Genomic DNA, 18,993 nt, shown 5'->3' on the forward strand with positions numbered 1-18,993 from the left:
TTAAGACACTTCATCCTATTGCTCACATGGACTCAATGGCTGTGTCCGAAATCGCATACTTCCATACTGAACACATACGCGAAAGCAGAACGCGAGAGGCAGTAGTGTGTCCGAATACGTAATATTCATTAAACAGTACGCAAAAAGTACCAGGATGACCTACTGCAGGGGCAGCCATTTTTGAGTATGCGAAAACACCACACTGTGGTTCGATAATCAATCCCATAATTCAACTGGAGCTACAAAGACGTTTGAAAAATGGCGGAAAGCGGAGAGTCAGAGTAAGACGAAAATTACAAATGTTATGATTGTGTACAACCCTGAATAACGTTATGTGGCAGAATCAATTTTGTTTGATTTTACATTTACATTTTCGGTATTTAGCAGATGCTTTTATCCAAAGTGACATACAGTACTGTGACAGTATACAATTTAAGCAATTGAGGGTTAAGGGCCTTGCTCAGGGCCCAACAGTGGCAACCTGGCAGTGGTGAGGCTTGAACCGGCAACCTTCTGATTACTGGACCAGTACCTTAACCACTAGGCTACGACTGCCCTTTTTTATTTTAAAATTGTTATAACTGTGGCGATGTGACGTCATGCATCACGTGACGTTGGTAAGATGGTGGACATAGTACGTCTGAGGTTGCGTGCATACTGCACACTGCGCACTGCCTCCAATTTGGTACATACTGTTTAAGTATGCGATTTCAGACACAGCTCATGTCTGTCCTGAATACCCTGTGTATATATAACTCTTCGTGTTCAGTCTTCCCTTATGGGTCATTGTGTGACAGAAAAATGTTAATTTACACTATAAGAATTAATACATAATCAATTACTCCTTAGGAAATGTAGATATGCTTAGAGCCAGTAGTCATATTCCAATAATACTGCAACCATAGAATGTTACCATGGTGTATGTGATAAAAAGTGCGTCAATTGCTTTGTATGACCTCCAAACCCCAGTTCTAGCTGGTTTAGACCAGTTCCTATGTTCTAGCTAAGAAATCTATTTTAACAGTGAAATCTTCCACTGTCCTACAAGGTCACCAGCAAGTATAAAAAGATGTTTGTTATAATTATCGTTATCGCAGCCTCTGTGTGAAAGATCTCTTCTCTGCAAACAAGAATAAAACTTTTATACTCACAATCCAGTCTTTGATGTATTTTATTAAGAATTTTTCTACCACAGTTGTTTGTTACTAATCTGTGTCTTCACTCCTGTCTGTCTGTGCTCTTGTCTGTCCTTGCTCTGGTCTATATTCTGCTGTTTAGTTAGCTTAGCTTAGCTGGTAGCATAGGTCTTAGCATGTTCTGTTTTGTTCTAGTTTAGATTAGACTAGTTTAGATTCGGGAGCTGTTCTGCATTTAGCCTTACGTTAGCATTTAGCACATTTTTGCCATAGCATAGGTTAGCTTAGCATAGGGTTTTATTAATTATGTTTTTTCCATTTTCTTTGTTACCTTGTTTTGCTTTGTACATTGTTTATTCATCTCAAATATCATGTTCAGAACATCCTTGCGGGTATGTCCAACCCCATCTAAGTCTAGTGTTACATTTATAATTTTTTTCTCTTACACCCCACACAGAAATGTAATACATGACATACTGTATATGCCCCTTTATAAATAATGTTTTTTTTTCACATATGTTACCTGTAAAGTGATATATTATTATAACATACATGTATCCTCTGGATGTATGTAAATATTAGTTTATAATGTATATGTGATATATATGAAATATGCATAATAAAATGTGTATGTAAATATATTAAATGTATCTATAGGATTTTTATTTGGTTATATATGTTGTATCCATACATGTTAGCATATAAATTTAATTTATATATGCAATTTTAATAACATTAGATATATAAAAAAAGGGTGTATGCCAACATATGATGATTGAATATTTTTAGACATTCATGGATATGTTTATATATAAATACAGTGTATCACAAAAGTGAGTACACCCCTCACATTTCTGCAAATATTTCATTATATCTTTTCATGGGACAACACTATAGAAATAAAACTTGGATATAACTTAGAGTAGTCAGTGTACAACTTGTATAGCAGTGTAGATTTACTGTCTTCTGAAAATAACTCAACACACAGCCATTAATGTCTAAATGGCTGGCAACATAAGTGAGTACACCCCACAGTGAACATGTCCAAATTGTGCCCAAAGTGTCAATATTTTGTGTGACCACCATTATTATCCAGCACTGCCTTAACCCTCCTGGGCATGGAATTCACCAGAGCTGCACAGGTTGCTACTGGAATCCTCTTCCACTCCTCCATGATGACATCACGGAGCTGGTGGATGTTAGACACCTTGAACTCCTCCACCTTCCACAGTTTTCGAAGGGAGGGGATCATGCTCTGTTTCAGAATGTCACAGTACATGTTGGAATTCATGTTTCCCTCAATGAACTGCAGCTCCCCAGTGCCAGCAACACTCATGCAGCCCAAGACCATGATGCTACCACCGCCATGCTTGACTGTAGGCAAGATACAGTTGTCTTGGTACTTCTCACCAGGGTGCCGCCACACATGCTGGACACCATCTGAGCCAAACAAGTTTATCTTGGTCTCGTCAGACCACAGGGCATTCCAGTAATCCATGTTCTTGGACTGCTTGTCTTCAGCAAACTGTTTGCGGGCTTTCTTGTGCGTCAGCTTCCTTCTGGGATGACGACCATGCAGACCGAGTTGATGCAGTGTGCGGCGTATGGTCTGAGCACTGACAGGCTGACCTCCCACGTCTTCAACCTCTGCAGCAATGCTGGCAGCACTCATGTTTTTTTAAAGCCAACCTCTGGATATGACGCCGAACACGTGGACTCAACTTCTTTGGTCGACCCTGGCGAAGCCTGTTCCGAGTGGAACCTGTCCTGGAAAACCGCTGTATGACCTTGGCCACCATGCTGTAGCTCAGTTTCAGGGTGTTAGCAATCTTCTTATAGCCCAGGCCATCTTTGTGGAGAGCAACAATTCTATTTCTCACATCCTCAGAGAGTTCTTTGCCATGAGGTGCCATGTTGAATATCCAGTGGCCAGTATGAGAGAATTGTACCCAAAACACCAAATTTAACAGCCCTGCTCCCCATTTACACCTGGGACCTTGACACATGACACCAGGGAGGGACAACGACGCATTTGGGCACAATTTGGACATGTTCACTGTGGGGTGTACTCACTTATGTTGCCAGCTATTTAGACATTAATGGCTGTGTGTTGAGTTATTTTCAGAAGACAGTAAATCTACACTGCTATACAAGCTGTACACTGACTACTCTAAGTTATATCCAAGTTTCATGTCTATAGTGTTGTCCCATGAAAAGATATAATGAAATATTTGCAGAAATGTGAGGGGTGTACTCACTTTTGTGATACACTGTACATTATATAAACAGCCTATTTTAGTGTAGGGCGCTGAAGTGGTGGAGCAGGATAATCTGCTAGAACACCATCGCCGAGGTTGGCTGGGCTATTTAATTTAACTGACTATCCTATATATAGAAATAAGTTCCATATAGAAATATGTTACATATATGTCAATAAAAGGTATTACACATACATGAGCATACATATTACTATGGGCCACACATATATGTCAATATATGAAATTGTTCCAATTTCTAATAGGTTTCAAATATAGTTTGCACAAATATGGGCATATATTTTATATATAAAAATTGTATATATGTACGGTGTATGGGACTCAAAGCCTCTTCCTCTATGCTATGTACGTTTGAAAGTTGAATTCAATTAAATTAAAATTGTATTGAAAGTCCAAAACAAATCCTACTCTGTAGAGCTAAGAGTTCAGTGTTTGGCACTTACAGTACTCAGATCAACCTCACTTTCCTAAACAGCTATAATCCTGATTGACTTTAATCCTCTCATGACTGGACTAAAGGATAAAATGTACTCTCTGTTCTCTTTAATTTTCTATAGGGTGCTATGTGTTTAGCTTCATTGAAGAGCTTTAATGAACTTTTTTTTCCTCTTCATTAAACTGAAGTGAGGTCTGCCAAGTTCTTGTGCTGAGCAAGGAGCAAGGGAGTAAAATCTTACTCAGCCTCAGCTCTCCAGTGGCTGTCAATCACAGAGTTAGAAGTAAATATACTCACTCTCACTTAGACACTCTTAAATATCGGCCAAACGTTGGCATTATTAATCGCTAGCGGATGTTTCACTATCAGAGTCATCCTGCTCTTTATTAAAAACTCACACGCAGCCCATTCCTCATCCATTAGCATCTATTTAACAGGCTATTGGACAGGACCGGGCCAGAGGCCACTGTTTACCCAAGCATAATGATTCAACTCAGAGACAATGGGAGAGAGATAACACAATCAAAATGCACTGAAAGAAAAGAGGAAAATTGAACAGACAGAAAATTGGCGTGCGAGTAAAAGGGCCAGGATAATAATAGGAAGAAGTATGGAACCTTGCTAAAGAATCTTGCAAAATAGGGGATAGATAATGTGGTCAGACAAGATGAGGAGAGAAGAATAGGTGAGGAAAATAAGAAGGTAGGAAAAAAAGTAAATCATTACAGATGAGATGTGATTGGATGCTTACCCTTTCTTCTGAAGAGACGGCTGCTGACAATTTCAGTCATAGAGGCCACTTTGTGCTTCTGTAGCTTCTCTGGAGGAATGCAGGTGTAGAAATCTAACAGCAATTTACTGTTAAGAGAATATGAGAATGCACTTTGCATAAATTGTGGTCCACTTGTGGTTGCATTTTGTATATACAAAAAAGGTGGAAATCAGATGGCGCTAAACCCGGACTGTAAGCTCTCTCTCAGTCTCTCAGACACGACCAATTACTACTCCTCCAGCGAAAATGTAAAAGTGTGGAAACTTTTTGAAGAGCCATCGTATATACTCCGATCAGCCATAGCGTTAAAACCACCTCCTTGTTTCTACACTCACTGTCCATTTTATCAGCCCCACTTACCATATAGGAGCACTTTGTAGTTCTACAATTACTGACTGTCCATCTGTTTCTCTGCATGCTTTGTTAGCCCCCTTTCATGCTGTTCTTCAATGGTCAAGACCCCCACAGGACCACCACAGAGCAGGTATTAATTAGGTGGTGGATCATTCGCAGCACTGCAGTGACACTGACATGGTGGTGGTGTGTTAGTGTGTGTTGTGCTGGTATGAGTGGATAAGACACAGCAGTGCTGCTGGAGTTTTTAAACACCTCACTGTCACTGCTGGACTAAGAATAGTCCACCAACCAAAAATATTCAGCCAACAGCGCCCCTTGGGCAGCATCCTGTGACCACTGATGAAGGTCTAAAAGATGACCAACTCAAACAGCAGCAATAGATGAGCGATCGTCTCTGACTTTACATCTACAAGGTGGACCAACTATGTAGGAGTTTCTAATAGAGTGGACAGTGAGTGGACACGGTATATAAAAACTCCAACAGTGCTGCTGTGTCTGATCCACTCATACCTGCACAACACACACTAACACACCACCACCATGTCATTGATGATCCACCACCTAAATATTTTCTGCTCTGTGTTGTCCTGTGGGCGTCCTGACCATTGAAGAACAGGGTAAAAGCAGGCTAAAAAAGTATGTAGAGAAACAGATGGACTACAGTCAGTAATTGTAGAACTACAAAGTGCTTCTATATGGTAAGTGGAGCTGATAAAATGGACAGTGAGTGTAGAAGCAAGAAGGTGGTTTTAATGTTATGGCTGATCAGACAGACAGACAGACAGACAGACAGACAGACAGACAGACAGACAGACAGACAGACAGACAGACAGACAGATAGATAGATTCAGTTTTGAGACAATGTTTCTCAGTGCATGAATCTATAAATCATAATATCATGAAAAGATCCAGGGAGTCATAGGATATCTCAGTGCACAAAGGCTAAATTATCTGGAATTTGAGTCATCTGAAATGAACTGAACGTCAGTGGAAACGTGATCAGACGAGTCCACATTTCAGCTTGTTTTTGGGAAAAACAGACTTCAGATTCTATCTGCCAAAGATAAAAAAGACATCCAGACTGTCACTAAAAGAAGTGCAAAAAAACCATATCTGTGATAGCACGGGGTGCATCAGTGCTCACGGCATGGACGATCTGCATAAATGTGAAGGTACTATTGATGCAGAGGCTTATATTGGTATTTTGAAGAGACATATGGTGCCATCAGGATGTCATCTTTTGAACTCCATGTCTATTTTAACAGAACAATGTCTGCACCCCAGATCTGTCTCCTATTAAAATGTATGGCACATCATGAAGAGGTGAATCAGACAACACCAAGGGCTGGTAAGTCTTGTATATGGGCAAAAATTCCACTTGCAAAACTGCAACAATTAGTATATTCAATTCCCAAAGCATTAAAAGGTGTAATTAAAAGGGGATGTGACCCAATGGTAAACATGCCTCTGTCCCAGCTATTTTTATAATTGAATTTATACAGAGTGTCCCTAAAGTCTGGACACATAGGAAATATCACTAACTATAACTAACTACACCGATCAGGCATAACATTAAAACCACCTCCTTGTTTCTACACTCACTGTACATTTGATCAGTTCCACTTACCATATAGGAGCACTTTGTAGTTCTACAATTACTGACTGTAGTCCATCTATTTCTCTACATACTTTTTTAGCCTGCTTTCACTCTGTTCTTCAATGGTCTGGACTCTCCCAGGACCCCCACAGAGTAGATATTATTTAGGTGGTGGATCATTCTCAGCACTGCAGTGACACTGACATGGTGGTGGTGTGTTAGTGTGTGTTGTTCTGGTATGAGTTGATAAGACACAGAAATGCTGATGGAGTTTTTAAACACCTCACTGTCACTGCTGGACTAAAAATAGTCCACCAACCAAAAATATTCAGCCAACAGCGACCTGTGGGCAGTGTCCTGTGACCACTGATGAAGGTCTAGAAGATGACCCACTCAAACAGCAGCAACAGATGAGCGATCGTCTCTGACTTTACATCTACAAGGTGGACCAACTAGGTAGGAGTGTCTAATAGAGTGAACAGTGAGTGGACACGATATTTAAAAACTCCAGCAGCACTGCTGTGTTTGATCCACTCATACCAGCACAACACACACTAACACACCACCACCATGTCATTGTCACTGCAGTGCTGAGAATGATCCACCACCTAAATAATACCTGCTCTGTAGTAGTCCTGTGGGGGGCCTGACCATTGTAGAACAGGGTGAAAGCAGGCTAGAAAGGTATGTAGAGAAATAGATGGTCTACAGTCAGTAATTGTAGAACTACAAAGTGCTTCTATATGGTAAGTGGAGCTGATAAAATGGACAGTGAGTGTAGAAAGAAGGAGGTGGTTTTAATGTTATGGCTGATCGGTGTATATGTTTACTAAAATAAACACACATACATATTGCATCACAAATAGTGGAAACACATTAAATATGTTATTGATTAACATTCTAAGGAAATGAAATGTTCTTGAAAAATGTAATGAAATTTATTGAAAGTATGTATTTTGCCTTTATGTCCAGACTTTAGGGACACCCTGTACAAAGGTTAGCAATCAGTGTATAATCAAGCCATTATCCTAGTTAGTACCTACTTGTCTGAATAATAAATAGTTAGCAATGATGAGGGGGAAGCAACTTTTTTGTAAAACATCAGAAACTTGGACAGAACAAGAACTAAAACAAGCACTAGGTGATGTTTCGGTGCTGTTCTCTGGACATGTATTGATGTGTTGTGTATTGATTGTCAGTCAGAGATCGAGTCCTTGATTCTGTCTCACCAGTTCTAAAGCTCTCTCCTGATTGCGCTGTATTGATTTTGTGAATAAGGATATAATTGGCGTTGGATTAGTATTTTGTGATAAACAGAGCACCTGAATAGACACAAACAGACAGAAACTTCTCTAAAGGAGATTTAAAAACTCCAAGAAAATATGTTTATTGAATTGAGTGTACTGTCAAAGATAAAGATGATAAATCAATTGTCGGCATAGTCTGTGCCGCAAAATAAGCTAGTTATGAGTATGCAGTACAGTATGTATTTATACAGTTTGATAGTGTGCACCTCCTACTTGGGGAATACAAAGATGGTTACAGTAAAATTATTTTGTGTGTGTGTGTGGGGGGGTTCTGTTTGTTTGTTTGATTGTGGTGGAAAATAGGTTTATCTCAAAAATATATATTCAATATATTGTACAATTTATGTTACTAATTCGGTAAATAAAAGTTGCATGTATCCAGAGAAATGTTTTCATCCATTGTAAACATTGTATAGTGGAATTGCTTCATAATCTTTGTTAATAATTATTATTACCTACAGCTGGTGACTTCTCTGTGCCCATATAAGTAAGACTACTTTGGCTGTTGTCAAGGTTGAAAAGATCTCAAAGTTAAACTTTAAGATGGTGATTTTATTATTTTTTTAAATGCATTTTCTCCAGATTAAGCGCAGTCAATTTGTCTTCTGCTGCTGAGGGATACCCTATTGTATCTAAGAAGAGCATGCTGCTGCTCACGCCTCTTCCGACACATGCACAGTCCTCCTCTTCTCGCCCCTGCATTTGGCACAGGTGTCTCTTCCGCCAATCAGAGTCCTTACACAGCGTACAGGACGGCACGGTGGCTAAGTGGGTAGCACTGTCGCCTCACAGCAAGAAGGTCCTGGGTTCAATCCCCAGGTGGGGCGGTCCGGGTCCTTTCTGTGTGGAGTTTGCATGTTCTCCCCATGTCCACGTGGGTTTCCTCTGGGTGCTCCGGTTTCCTCCCACAGTCCAAAGACATGCAAGTGAGGTGAATTGGAGATACTAAATTGCCCATGACTGTGTTCTACATAACCTTGTGAACTGATGAGTCTTGTGTAATTAGTAACTACCGTTTCTGTCATGAATGTAACCAAACAGTAAAACATGATCTTAAAATCCTAATAAACAAACAAACAAACACTGCATATAAAGATCCCACCCACACATAGTCCGGTCGTCCCGCTCTAGCAGATACGGTGGCCAATTAGTATCTGCTGCAGGCACTGCCAATTATGCCCGCCAGATGGTGCCCAGCAACGCCGAGTTTCAAACGGGGAGTTCATAATTTCGGCGCTGGTGTGCTAGCGGAATATCCTGCTGTGCCACCCGGGTGCTAAGGTGGTGATTTTAAAACAGGGGCTTTGTTCTTGCACAGCAGCCTCTAGAGGTTTTAGAACTGAGGAATGTTGGCTATTTGCTGCCAGAGACATTTAAAGGTACAGCCTACAATTCTCTGCTCATGGCCTGTTATGTATTATTATTATTATTATTAATATTATTATTTTTATTATTATTATTCATCAGCCTGCAATATAATCTTTTGTTCATGTTTGCAGATTGTTGCTGGCCTGCCAGTTTCAGGTTGAACGTCTTGATAAAGTGATGAAGTGAAGAACAGTTTTCAAGTGACAACCCTCAAGTACTCCTGAGCCTATATGGTCTATATATAATTACAATAGCTATGATCAAATAAAACCTTTAAGTGTGACATATAATTTAATTTCAGCAACATAGTAACCACACTGTGCAGTGAGCATGTTTTATTTTAGTAAAAGGAAGTGAGCCTGTTTATCACTGGTATTGGTTCCTCCTCTAAGCAGGAATACGTAAATCCCAATATTTACATAAATGTGAAATAAGAGCAGTGCTGTATATGTCTAAATTCACTGCTCTATCTCTGGAATGTTTATCTGGAACAGGTTTATCTAATCTGTTTGAGTCAGTATATATATTTTTTTGTATTTTGATATACAAGTACCACCTTAAGGAGCAACAGTTTGGGAATCACATATTTCTGTGCATGTTTTTATGCATGTCTTATGACAAGCTTTTTCTGCATACCTGCCAGTGGTTTTACATACAGTTACATACACCAAACAGGCATAACATTATGACCACCTTCCTAATATTGTGTTGGTCCCCCTTTTGCTGCCCCACACGCAACAAACTGTGATGCACTGTGTATTCTGACACCTTTCTATCAGAACCAGCATTAACTTCTTCAGCAGTTTGAGCTACAGTAGCTCGTCACGAGCCAGCCTTCGCTCCCCACATGCATCAATGAGCCTTGTCTGTCCATGACCCTGTCACCGGTTTACCACTGTTCCTTTCTTGGACCACTTTTGATAGATACTGACCACTGCAGACTGGGAACACCCCACAAGAGCTGCAGTTTTGGAGATGCTCTGACCCAGTCGTCTAGCCATCACAATGTGGCCCTTGTCAAACTCACTCAAATCCTTACACTCGCCCATTTTTCCTGCTGCTAACACATCAACTTTGAGGATAACATGTTCACTTGCTGCCTAATATATCCCACCCACTAACAGGTGCTGTGATCAAGAGATAATCAGTGTTATTCACTTCACCTGTCAGTGGTCATAATGTTATGCCTAGTCGGTGTATATGCCCTTTGTTTTTTTTATGAATGTAATATGTGAAAAAGGGACCATATGTTATGAATAAATTGTAGTTTTGAAAAGGTTTTATTAAAAAATATATTGGAAAATGCATTTTCATTAATTCATTTCTTTCACTTGCAGGCTTATCCTGGTCAGGATTGTTTGTCTGGCACTTGAAACCACTTATTAATCAGTGCAGACAGGGTGCCAATCTCTCACAGGGCACCATCAGTCACAGTGTCACGCACTCAGAACTACAGACAATTACAGTGCCTTGCAAAAGTATTCGGCCCCCTTGAACTTTTCAACCTTTTGCCACATTTCAGGCTTCAAACATAACGATATGAAATTGTAATTTTTTGTGAAGAATCAACAACAAGTGGGACACAATCGTGAAGTGGAACGAAATTTATTGGATATTTTAAACTTTTTTTAGAAATAAAAAACTGAAAAGTGGGGCGTGCAATATTATTCGGCCCCCTTGCGTTAATACTTTGTAGCGCCACCTTTTGCTGCGATTACAGCTGCAAGTCGCTTGGGGTATGTCTCTATCAGTTTTGCACATCGAGAGACAGAAATTTTTGCCCATTCTTCCTTGCAAAACAGCTCGAGCTCAGTGAGGTTGGATGGAGAGCGTTTGTGAACAGCAGTTTTCAGCTCTTTCCACAGATTCTCGATGGGATTCAGGTCTGGACTTTGACTTGGCCATTCTAGCACCTGGATACGTTTATTTGTGAACCATTCCATTGTAGATTTTGCTTTATGTTTTGGTTCATTGTCTTGTTGGAAGATAAATCTCCGTCCCAGTCTCAGGTCTTTTGCAGACTGCAACAGGTTTTCTTCCAGAATGGTCCTGTATTTGGCTCCATCCATCTTCCCATCAATTTTAACCATCTTCCCTGTCCCTGCTGAAGAAAAGCAGGCCCAAACCATGATGCTGCCACCACCATGTTTGACAGTGGGGATGGTGTGTTCAGGGTGATGAGCTGTGTTGCTTTTACGCCAAACATAACATTTTGCATTGTGGCCAAAAAGTTCGATTTTGGTTTCATCTGACCAGAGCACCTTCTTCCACATGTTTGGTGTGTCTCCCAGGTGACTTTTTATGGATATCTTTGAGAAATGGCTTTCTTCTTGCCACTCTTCCATAAAGGCCAGATTTGTGCAGTGTACGACTGATTGTGTCCTATGGACAGAGTCTCCCACCTCAGCTGTAGATTTCTGCAGTTCATTCAGAGTGATCATGGGCCTCTTGGCTGCATCTCTGATCAGTCTTCTCCTTGTTTGAGCTGAAAGTTTAGAGGGACGGCCGGGTCTTGGTAGATTTGCAGTGGTCTGATACTCCTTCCATTTCAATATGATCGCTTGCACAGTGCTCCTTGAGATGTTTAAAGCTTGGGAAATCTTTTTGTATCCAAATCCGGCTTTAAACTTCTCCACAACAGTATCTCGGACCTGCCTGGTGTGTTCCTTGGTCTTCATGATGCTCTCTGCGCTTTAAACAGAACTCTGAGACTGTCACAGAGCAGGTGCATTTATACGGAGACTTGATTACACACAGGTGGATTCTATTTATCACCATCAGTCATTTAGGTCAACATTGGATCATTCAGAGATCCTCACTGAACTTCTGGAGTGAGTTTGCTGCACTGAAAGTAAAGGGGCCGAATAATATTGCACGCCCCACTTTTTAGTTTTTTATTTCTAAAAAAAGTTTAAAATATCCAATAAATTTCGTTCCACTTCACGATTGTGTCCCACTTGTTGTTGATTCTTCACAAAAAATTACAATTTCATATCGTTATGTTTGAAGCCTGAAATGTGGCAAAAGGTTGAAAAGTTCAAGGGGGCCGAATACTTTTGCAAGGCACTGTAAGAGTAGACAATCTAATATCTGCCTGGGTTTTGTGCATTAAACTGTACAATGATGCAGGAAGAACGTCTCAGGATGCATTTTTCTTTGCAGCACTTAATCTATTCACCGCAAAAAGATTAGTTATTTATTTATTAGATTTTTTAACGTCATGTTTTACACACTTTGGTTACATTCATGACAGAAATGGTAGTTACTCATTACACAAGGTTCCTCAGTTCACAAGTTTAATGTCAAACACAGTAATGGACAATTTTGTAGCTCCAATTCACCTCACTTGCATGTCTTTGGACTGTGGGAGAAAACCGGAGCTCCCGGAAGCAAACCCATGCAGAAACGGGGAGAACATTCTAATTCCACACAGAAAGTACCCGGACCGCTCCACCTGGGGATTAAACCCTGGACCTTCTTGCTGTGAGGCGACAGTGCTACCCACTAAGCCACCGTCAGAAAGTTTACTTTAATTCTTACTTACTTAATATTATTTTATTTTTTTGAATCTGTTTATTCATTCTAATTTGGATTCATACAAATTTCCTTTAGGCCATTTTGGGAAGATGGATTCCTGAGTCTGGATCTTCTTAGCATATTTTTCCTATAATATATTTAGAGAGTTTTTCTGACCACTGTTGCTCTCGGCTTGCTCATGGGGGATTTTTGGACCTAGCCTCTTGAGACAATTTCCATTGTAAAAGCACTTCACAAAGAATTTTACTCAACCTGTAAGTGAAATTTTAATTTGTAATACTTTTTAATTATAAGTAAACTTGTAACAATGGTTTTTACTCTTTTACATTTATCTGTGTTTTTATTACCCTTTATTGGAAAATTATTGGTCAAGCTGCATTTATTTTTGTTAGAAGTGCTCTATAAGGTTTAAAAAATATTAAATGATACCCTTTTGGAGTGCATAGTTTACACTAATTCTATAAAGCTTTGTGTGTAAGAAAACATGTTTGTGAAAATGAATTTGTATGCATGTATAGTCTGATGGCAAAGGTCAAACAGCCTTTTTATTTCTCTAGTTAATTGTTACTTCATTAATGACATTCATGACATTTATTTTCCTCTAATGAATATATTATGCTAAAATAGGACTTCATCTTATAGTCCTTACATCTCCTCTGTGCAACAACTGGTACATCTACTCCTTTTGTACATGGCTAACAGAGGTGAAAAGTATGTTTCATCCATTACTTGTACCTAAGTTTTTTGTTTTAAATACAATACATAGATACTCCACCTTGTCAGTGCTTACATAAACTTAGTTAACCTATGAAGGGTGGCTTTGATGCTTAAAAAGTCCAGTTTTCTTCCTATTCAATGTTCACAATAGCAAAGACAAGATAGCTGTCTGAGCAGACCGGTAATGCTATTATCACCAAGCACAAGCAGGTAAAAGACTATCTACAAAGACCTTGGCATCCTAGCTACAACAGCCTGAAATGTTATCAAGAGGTTTTCTACTCATGGAACCTTCAAGGACATGGTGTAAAGAAGAACATTAATGGAGAACCCTAAAAATGTGACAACGAAACCATGTAAACATTCAAATAACTTCAGACTAAGCTGGAGATGTCTGGAAGGGTGGTTTTAACTGCACCTTAGACAGTACACTGAACAAAATAGGGCTATATGAGCAAAAGATAAGCAGGACACCACTTCTTAAAGAAAGATATAACAATGACTTAACTTACATAGAAAAACCACAATTATTCTGGGGAAATATTCTACCCAAACTAGATGAAACCAAACTTTGGAAATGCATACCAGCATTAGGTTTATAGACAGTAAAATGAAGAAAAACTTGGTGGAGGAGCCATGCTGTTGTGGGGCTGCTTTGCTGCCTGGGACTGGAAGCCTTGAATGTATTACAGGAACAATAAAATCAGAGGATTATCACAGCACTTTGGAACAATATGTGCTCCCAAGTGTAAGGGAACTTGGTTTGTCTAACAAAATGAATCCAACAGCAGTATTATGACTCAAAGCACATATCCAAAAGTACAAAATAATTATTAGGAAGAGAAAAATGGTTTTAAATTGGGCAGCATGACTCAAAACACATCTCCAAAAGTACAAAATAATGATGAGGAAGAAAAAAATGGTTTTAAATTGGGCAGCAATTACTCCTGATCTCAATTCATTTGAAAATCCTTAGAGAGAATTATAATGTACTATTGGAAAAAGGAACCTTGCATTCAAGAGCTTGGGAGAATTAAAGCAGAAGACTGGAAAGATCTACTAGCAGACTATTTTTAAGCATGACCATGTCATATATTATGTTTTTCTTTATTTTTTTTAATGATTGCAATATATATATATATATATATATATATATATATATATATATATATATATATATATATATATATATATATATATATATATTAGGGCTGTCAAAGTTAACGCGATAATAACGCATTAACGCGATCTCAATTTAACGCGATTAAAAAAAATAGTGCCGTTAACGCAAATTCTATACAGGAAAAATTTATCTATACAGGCAGTGAGTGCCATGTAGAATTACATCACGAAGACCCGCATTGTTATGTTTTGTACTTAACCACGAAATACAAATGACACTAGTTATGTGGAGAACGTGTTGTCTTTATTGCTTAATCCACAACTTTGAGCATCACACTTAAACATAACACGCCGTTACCCGCTGGTCACCTGATACACATATCAGCTCAGTGACGTACAACACAGTGGTAACGTGATATGCAGATCACGTAAATGATATATATCACACGCATGATAATAATACGCTTTTTTCTCTCTTAATTTTCCCTGACAAGTGAAAAACCAAAATATAGCAACCTTAACCTTCAAAGATATTCCTTTGCAATACTTTATCATTTCAAGAATATGATACAGACTGACCAACACCATTAAGCCAAATCAGCATTGAAAATTTACTTTACTTTTAATAGCCTTCTACAATGCTGGTGCTTCCTAAAACTGAATATTTTCTTTTAAACAGAAGTGTTATTTAAATGCTATTAAATTGTTTTCCAACAAAATCCGCCCAATTTGGCGGATAACCGCCCAATCTGGCAACACTGGAACGCGTTATTATTATCACGTGAACTTCGACAGCCCTAATAAAAATTTATTCTGATATTCAGTTACCAGCGTAGGGTTTATATAGCAGCAGGTAGAATAAGGTGAGAATAAGGTGCAAAAACAAGTCATTAGTATGAGTTGTCAGAACCCAGGGAACAAGACTGTGTTGGTTGTGAATGAGTTTTTGTGTATGTTAGTGTATGTACACCGATCAGCCATAACAATAAAACCACCTCCTTTAAAAAAAAAAAAAAAGCGATTAATCGCGATTAACTATATGAAATTCTGAGATTAATCGCGATTAAAATTTTTAACAGGTCAACTTTTTTGTTGAATGTATTTGACACAAAAGTAAAAATGGTAATGATACAAAGTTGGTGCATATCTACTTATTTCTGAAAATTTTTAATGAGATATACAGATACAATATAAAAGTTTTTTGTCAAAACTGCAGCTAAAAAGTTCTCTTTTCAGTTAAAACTGAGACTTACTTAAATCTACCAGTGTTTAGCTTGAAGCTGTTGACCTGTGAGTCACCTATTATGCAAGCTGTTGACTTTTCTTCTTATAGTTTTGGCTTTGGCTCTACAAGACTTCTTTCCTTTTTCATGCTATGTCTTTTTATATAAGTGTAAATGTTCTTTATAAGTTATTCTAAGTTATAGTTATAAGTGTACATGTTTTACTTACTGACACTAATGCTCTTGTAAAGGCACTTTTGTAATGCTTTTATAGTGAAGAGCTACACTTTTTATGTGTTTCTTTTTGTCAATTGCTTTTTTATGCTAATACAATGTAATGTACTATGTACTACAGTGCAACATCATCAAAATACTGACCTAGATTGGGTAGTAACTCAGTCTCTTCCAACACATAATCAAAGAGGAAAGATATGGAACCCTCAAAACAAGTCAGGGAAGGCAATGCATAATGTCAAGTTCACACTACACGAGTTTCAAGTTGTTCAGATTGCTGTACAGTTTACACTACACAACTGGATCTCTTGTAATCAAGAGTTTTTTAAATTGTTGTGGTTTTCATACTACACAACTGATTGTGATAGGGGGTCACACACTACACGATCTATTATCATGAGGAATTGCAGACGAGTCTATCTGTTCTCCCAAAGCTCGTTTTGTCACGAAAACGAAATGACGAGGGGTTTAATGATACCATGTCTAAAAATGCACGTCAACAACAAAAAGCAAGCGATCAAAGTTTTTTGTGCGCTGATGTGTAGCGTAAAAGGAAAGAGGAAAAAATAAATGAATTTGGCTGAAGGATAGGATTTGGCTATGCGGCCAGCAGGGATTATTTGATCTGCAGAGAGAGTTAGAAGTCAAATAAATATTTTTTGCAATGCAACGTTGGTATTATGGTTTGGCGTGAACGACAAGTCACAAATACTGTAAAGCTTGTGTGTGCCAATGTATTCTGATAGAAACTATATTATGCCCCTGCCCCACACATTTACATTTCCTCTCCCAGGATTTCCCTTCTGTATTTTGCGTTCACAACAATCACAACCTGATCGGAACACCTTTCACACTACATTATTTTGAGTCGCCGACAGGTCCAGATATTTAGCATGCTGGATCTTTTTCTTGAGTCTATGAGCAATCAATGAGCGCTCGGCGAGCTGCTCGGATCAAGTCATTGAACAGTTCACAGATAGAGATCAGCCTCAGAGCTGGCACATCCAGAGGTGACCTGTCGGCGAGCAAAAATGAGGGCAAAAATAGTGTAGTGTGAACTAGGCAGAAGCAGCACCCAGAACCCACCAACAAGTTGATTTTACAGATGTGGTCTGATTCAGAAAAGGTGCATAGCACCACTTCAATTCGCTCTCATAGAATGGTTTCATAAGAAGGCCTGAACGTGCCGTGACCTTGGCCAGGTTCCCATGAAAAGATAAAGACATATCCAGGCCAGCAGAAAACTGGACTGGACCAAGTCTTGATATTATTCTTCCGAAAAAAAGAGCAGGTTGTCAACAGAAAAAGGGAGAGAGAACCTATAATATACAGAAGCACTCCCACCTGAAACAAATTAATGCTCACAAAGGCACAATTAAAGGTCAAAACTGTGTGTCTACATGCCTCCATTTGGGAAGGCAAAAGGATATCATTCTGTAGCCACTCTAATCTACACAGCAGGTGGGCTCGTTACACTCTAATTTAATATTTAGTGTATCAAATACTGATACACTATATACCGTAGATTGTCAGATATGTTTTACTTCTTCTCTATATTTTGCACTTTATTAAAGCCTGTATTATTTTAAGTGAGGAATTCTGCCTTGTATCCTTGTATTTAGTTGTATTGTCCAATTGATTCATTTATCAGCCTGTTTCATGCATTTACATAGGATTTCAATTTCAAATAGGATTAAAGGCCATCACAAAAAAGCACAACACTTTCCGCAATTCAGCCTGAAACCTCTTATACCCCTACAAATTAGCATTCATAGTGCATTCTCCACGCAAGCCATCAAGATGGTGGCTCAGAAAAGACACATACTAATATGGGAACTCCAGGATCATCAGACAGATGTGATTTACTCATAACCACAACATGTTAATTACAACCCTAAATCAGAAAGTTGGGACAGCATGAAAAATGCAAATAATGCAAAAACACAGAGTTTCTTACATTTACTTAATTTTTCATTGCAGACAGGATGAACCTGAGATATATCATGTTTTGTCTGCTCAACTTCATTTCATTTATTAATAAACATTTCAGGCCTGCAACAGATTCCAAAAAAAGTTGGGACAGTAAACCATTTACCACTTTGTAATGTTGCTATTCCTTTTCACAACACTTAAAAGATGTTTTGGTACCGAGGATACCAAGTAATTTGGTGTTTCAACTTTTATTTTTTCCCATTCTTCCTGCAGACACGTCTTAAGATGTGCAACAGTACGGGGTCATCTTTGTCGCATTTTTTGTTTAAAAATTCTCCACACATTCTCTGTTGGGGACAGGTCAGGACTGCAGGCAGGCCAGTACTCGTACCCTCTTCTTCCGCAGCCATGCCTCTGTAATGTGTGCAGCATGTGCTTTTGCACTGAGTTGTTGAAAAATGCATGGACGTCCCTAGAAAAGATGACGTCTTGAAGGCAGCATATGTTGCTCTAAGATCTCAATGTACTTTTCTGAATTAATGCTGCCATCACAGAGGTGTAAATTACCTTTGCCAAGAGCACTGACACAGCCCCATACCATGGTAGACCCTGGCTTTTGGACTTGTTGCTGATAACAGTCTGGATGGTCCTTTTTGTCTTTGATCCGGAGCACACGGTGTCCATTTTTTCCAAAAAAGACCTGGAATGCTGATTTATCTGATCACAATACACGATTCCACTGTATGATGATCCATCCTAGATGCCTCCCAGCCCAGAGAAGTCGACGCCGCTTCTGGACATGGTTAACATAAGGCTTCTTTTTTGCACAGTAAAGTTTTAAGTGGTATTTGTGCATGTAACTCTGTATTGTAGTGCTTGACAAAGGTTTGTCAAGCACATATGCCATGTGTAGGGCATATCTGACCACTGTAGGGCAGTTGTAGCCTAGTGGTTAAGGTACTGGACTAATAATCAGAAG

At 38.9% G+C, this 18,993-nt stretch overlaps 1 protein-coding gene across 1 annotated transcript in view; it reads right to left on the reverse strand.

The window, feature by feature from the left end:
* LOC134309206 (dedicator of cytokinesis protein 2) overlaps positions 1-18,993 on the reverse strand; it is a 235,737-nt gene that overhangs the window by 173,050 nt on the left and 43,694 nt on the right. The window contains exon 24 of the mRNA XM_062990847.1: positions 4,600-4,706. Coding sequence (XP_062846917.1) covers positions 4,600-4,706 — 107 coding nt within the window. The remainder of the gene's footprint in view (positions 1-4,599; positions 4,707-18,993) is intronic.

The sequence above is a fragment of the Trichomycterus rosablanca genome, chromosome 1, assembly GCF_030014385.1.
Source record: "Trichomycterus rosablanca isolate fTriRos1 chromosome 1, fTriRos1.hap1, whole genome shotgun sequence".
Lineage (NCBI taxonomy): Eukaryota > Metazoa > Chordata > Actinopteri > Siluriformes > Trichomycteridae > Trichomycterus > Trichomycterus rosablanca.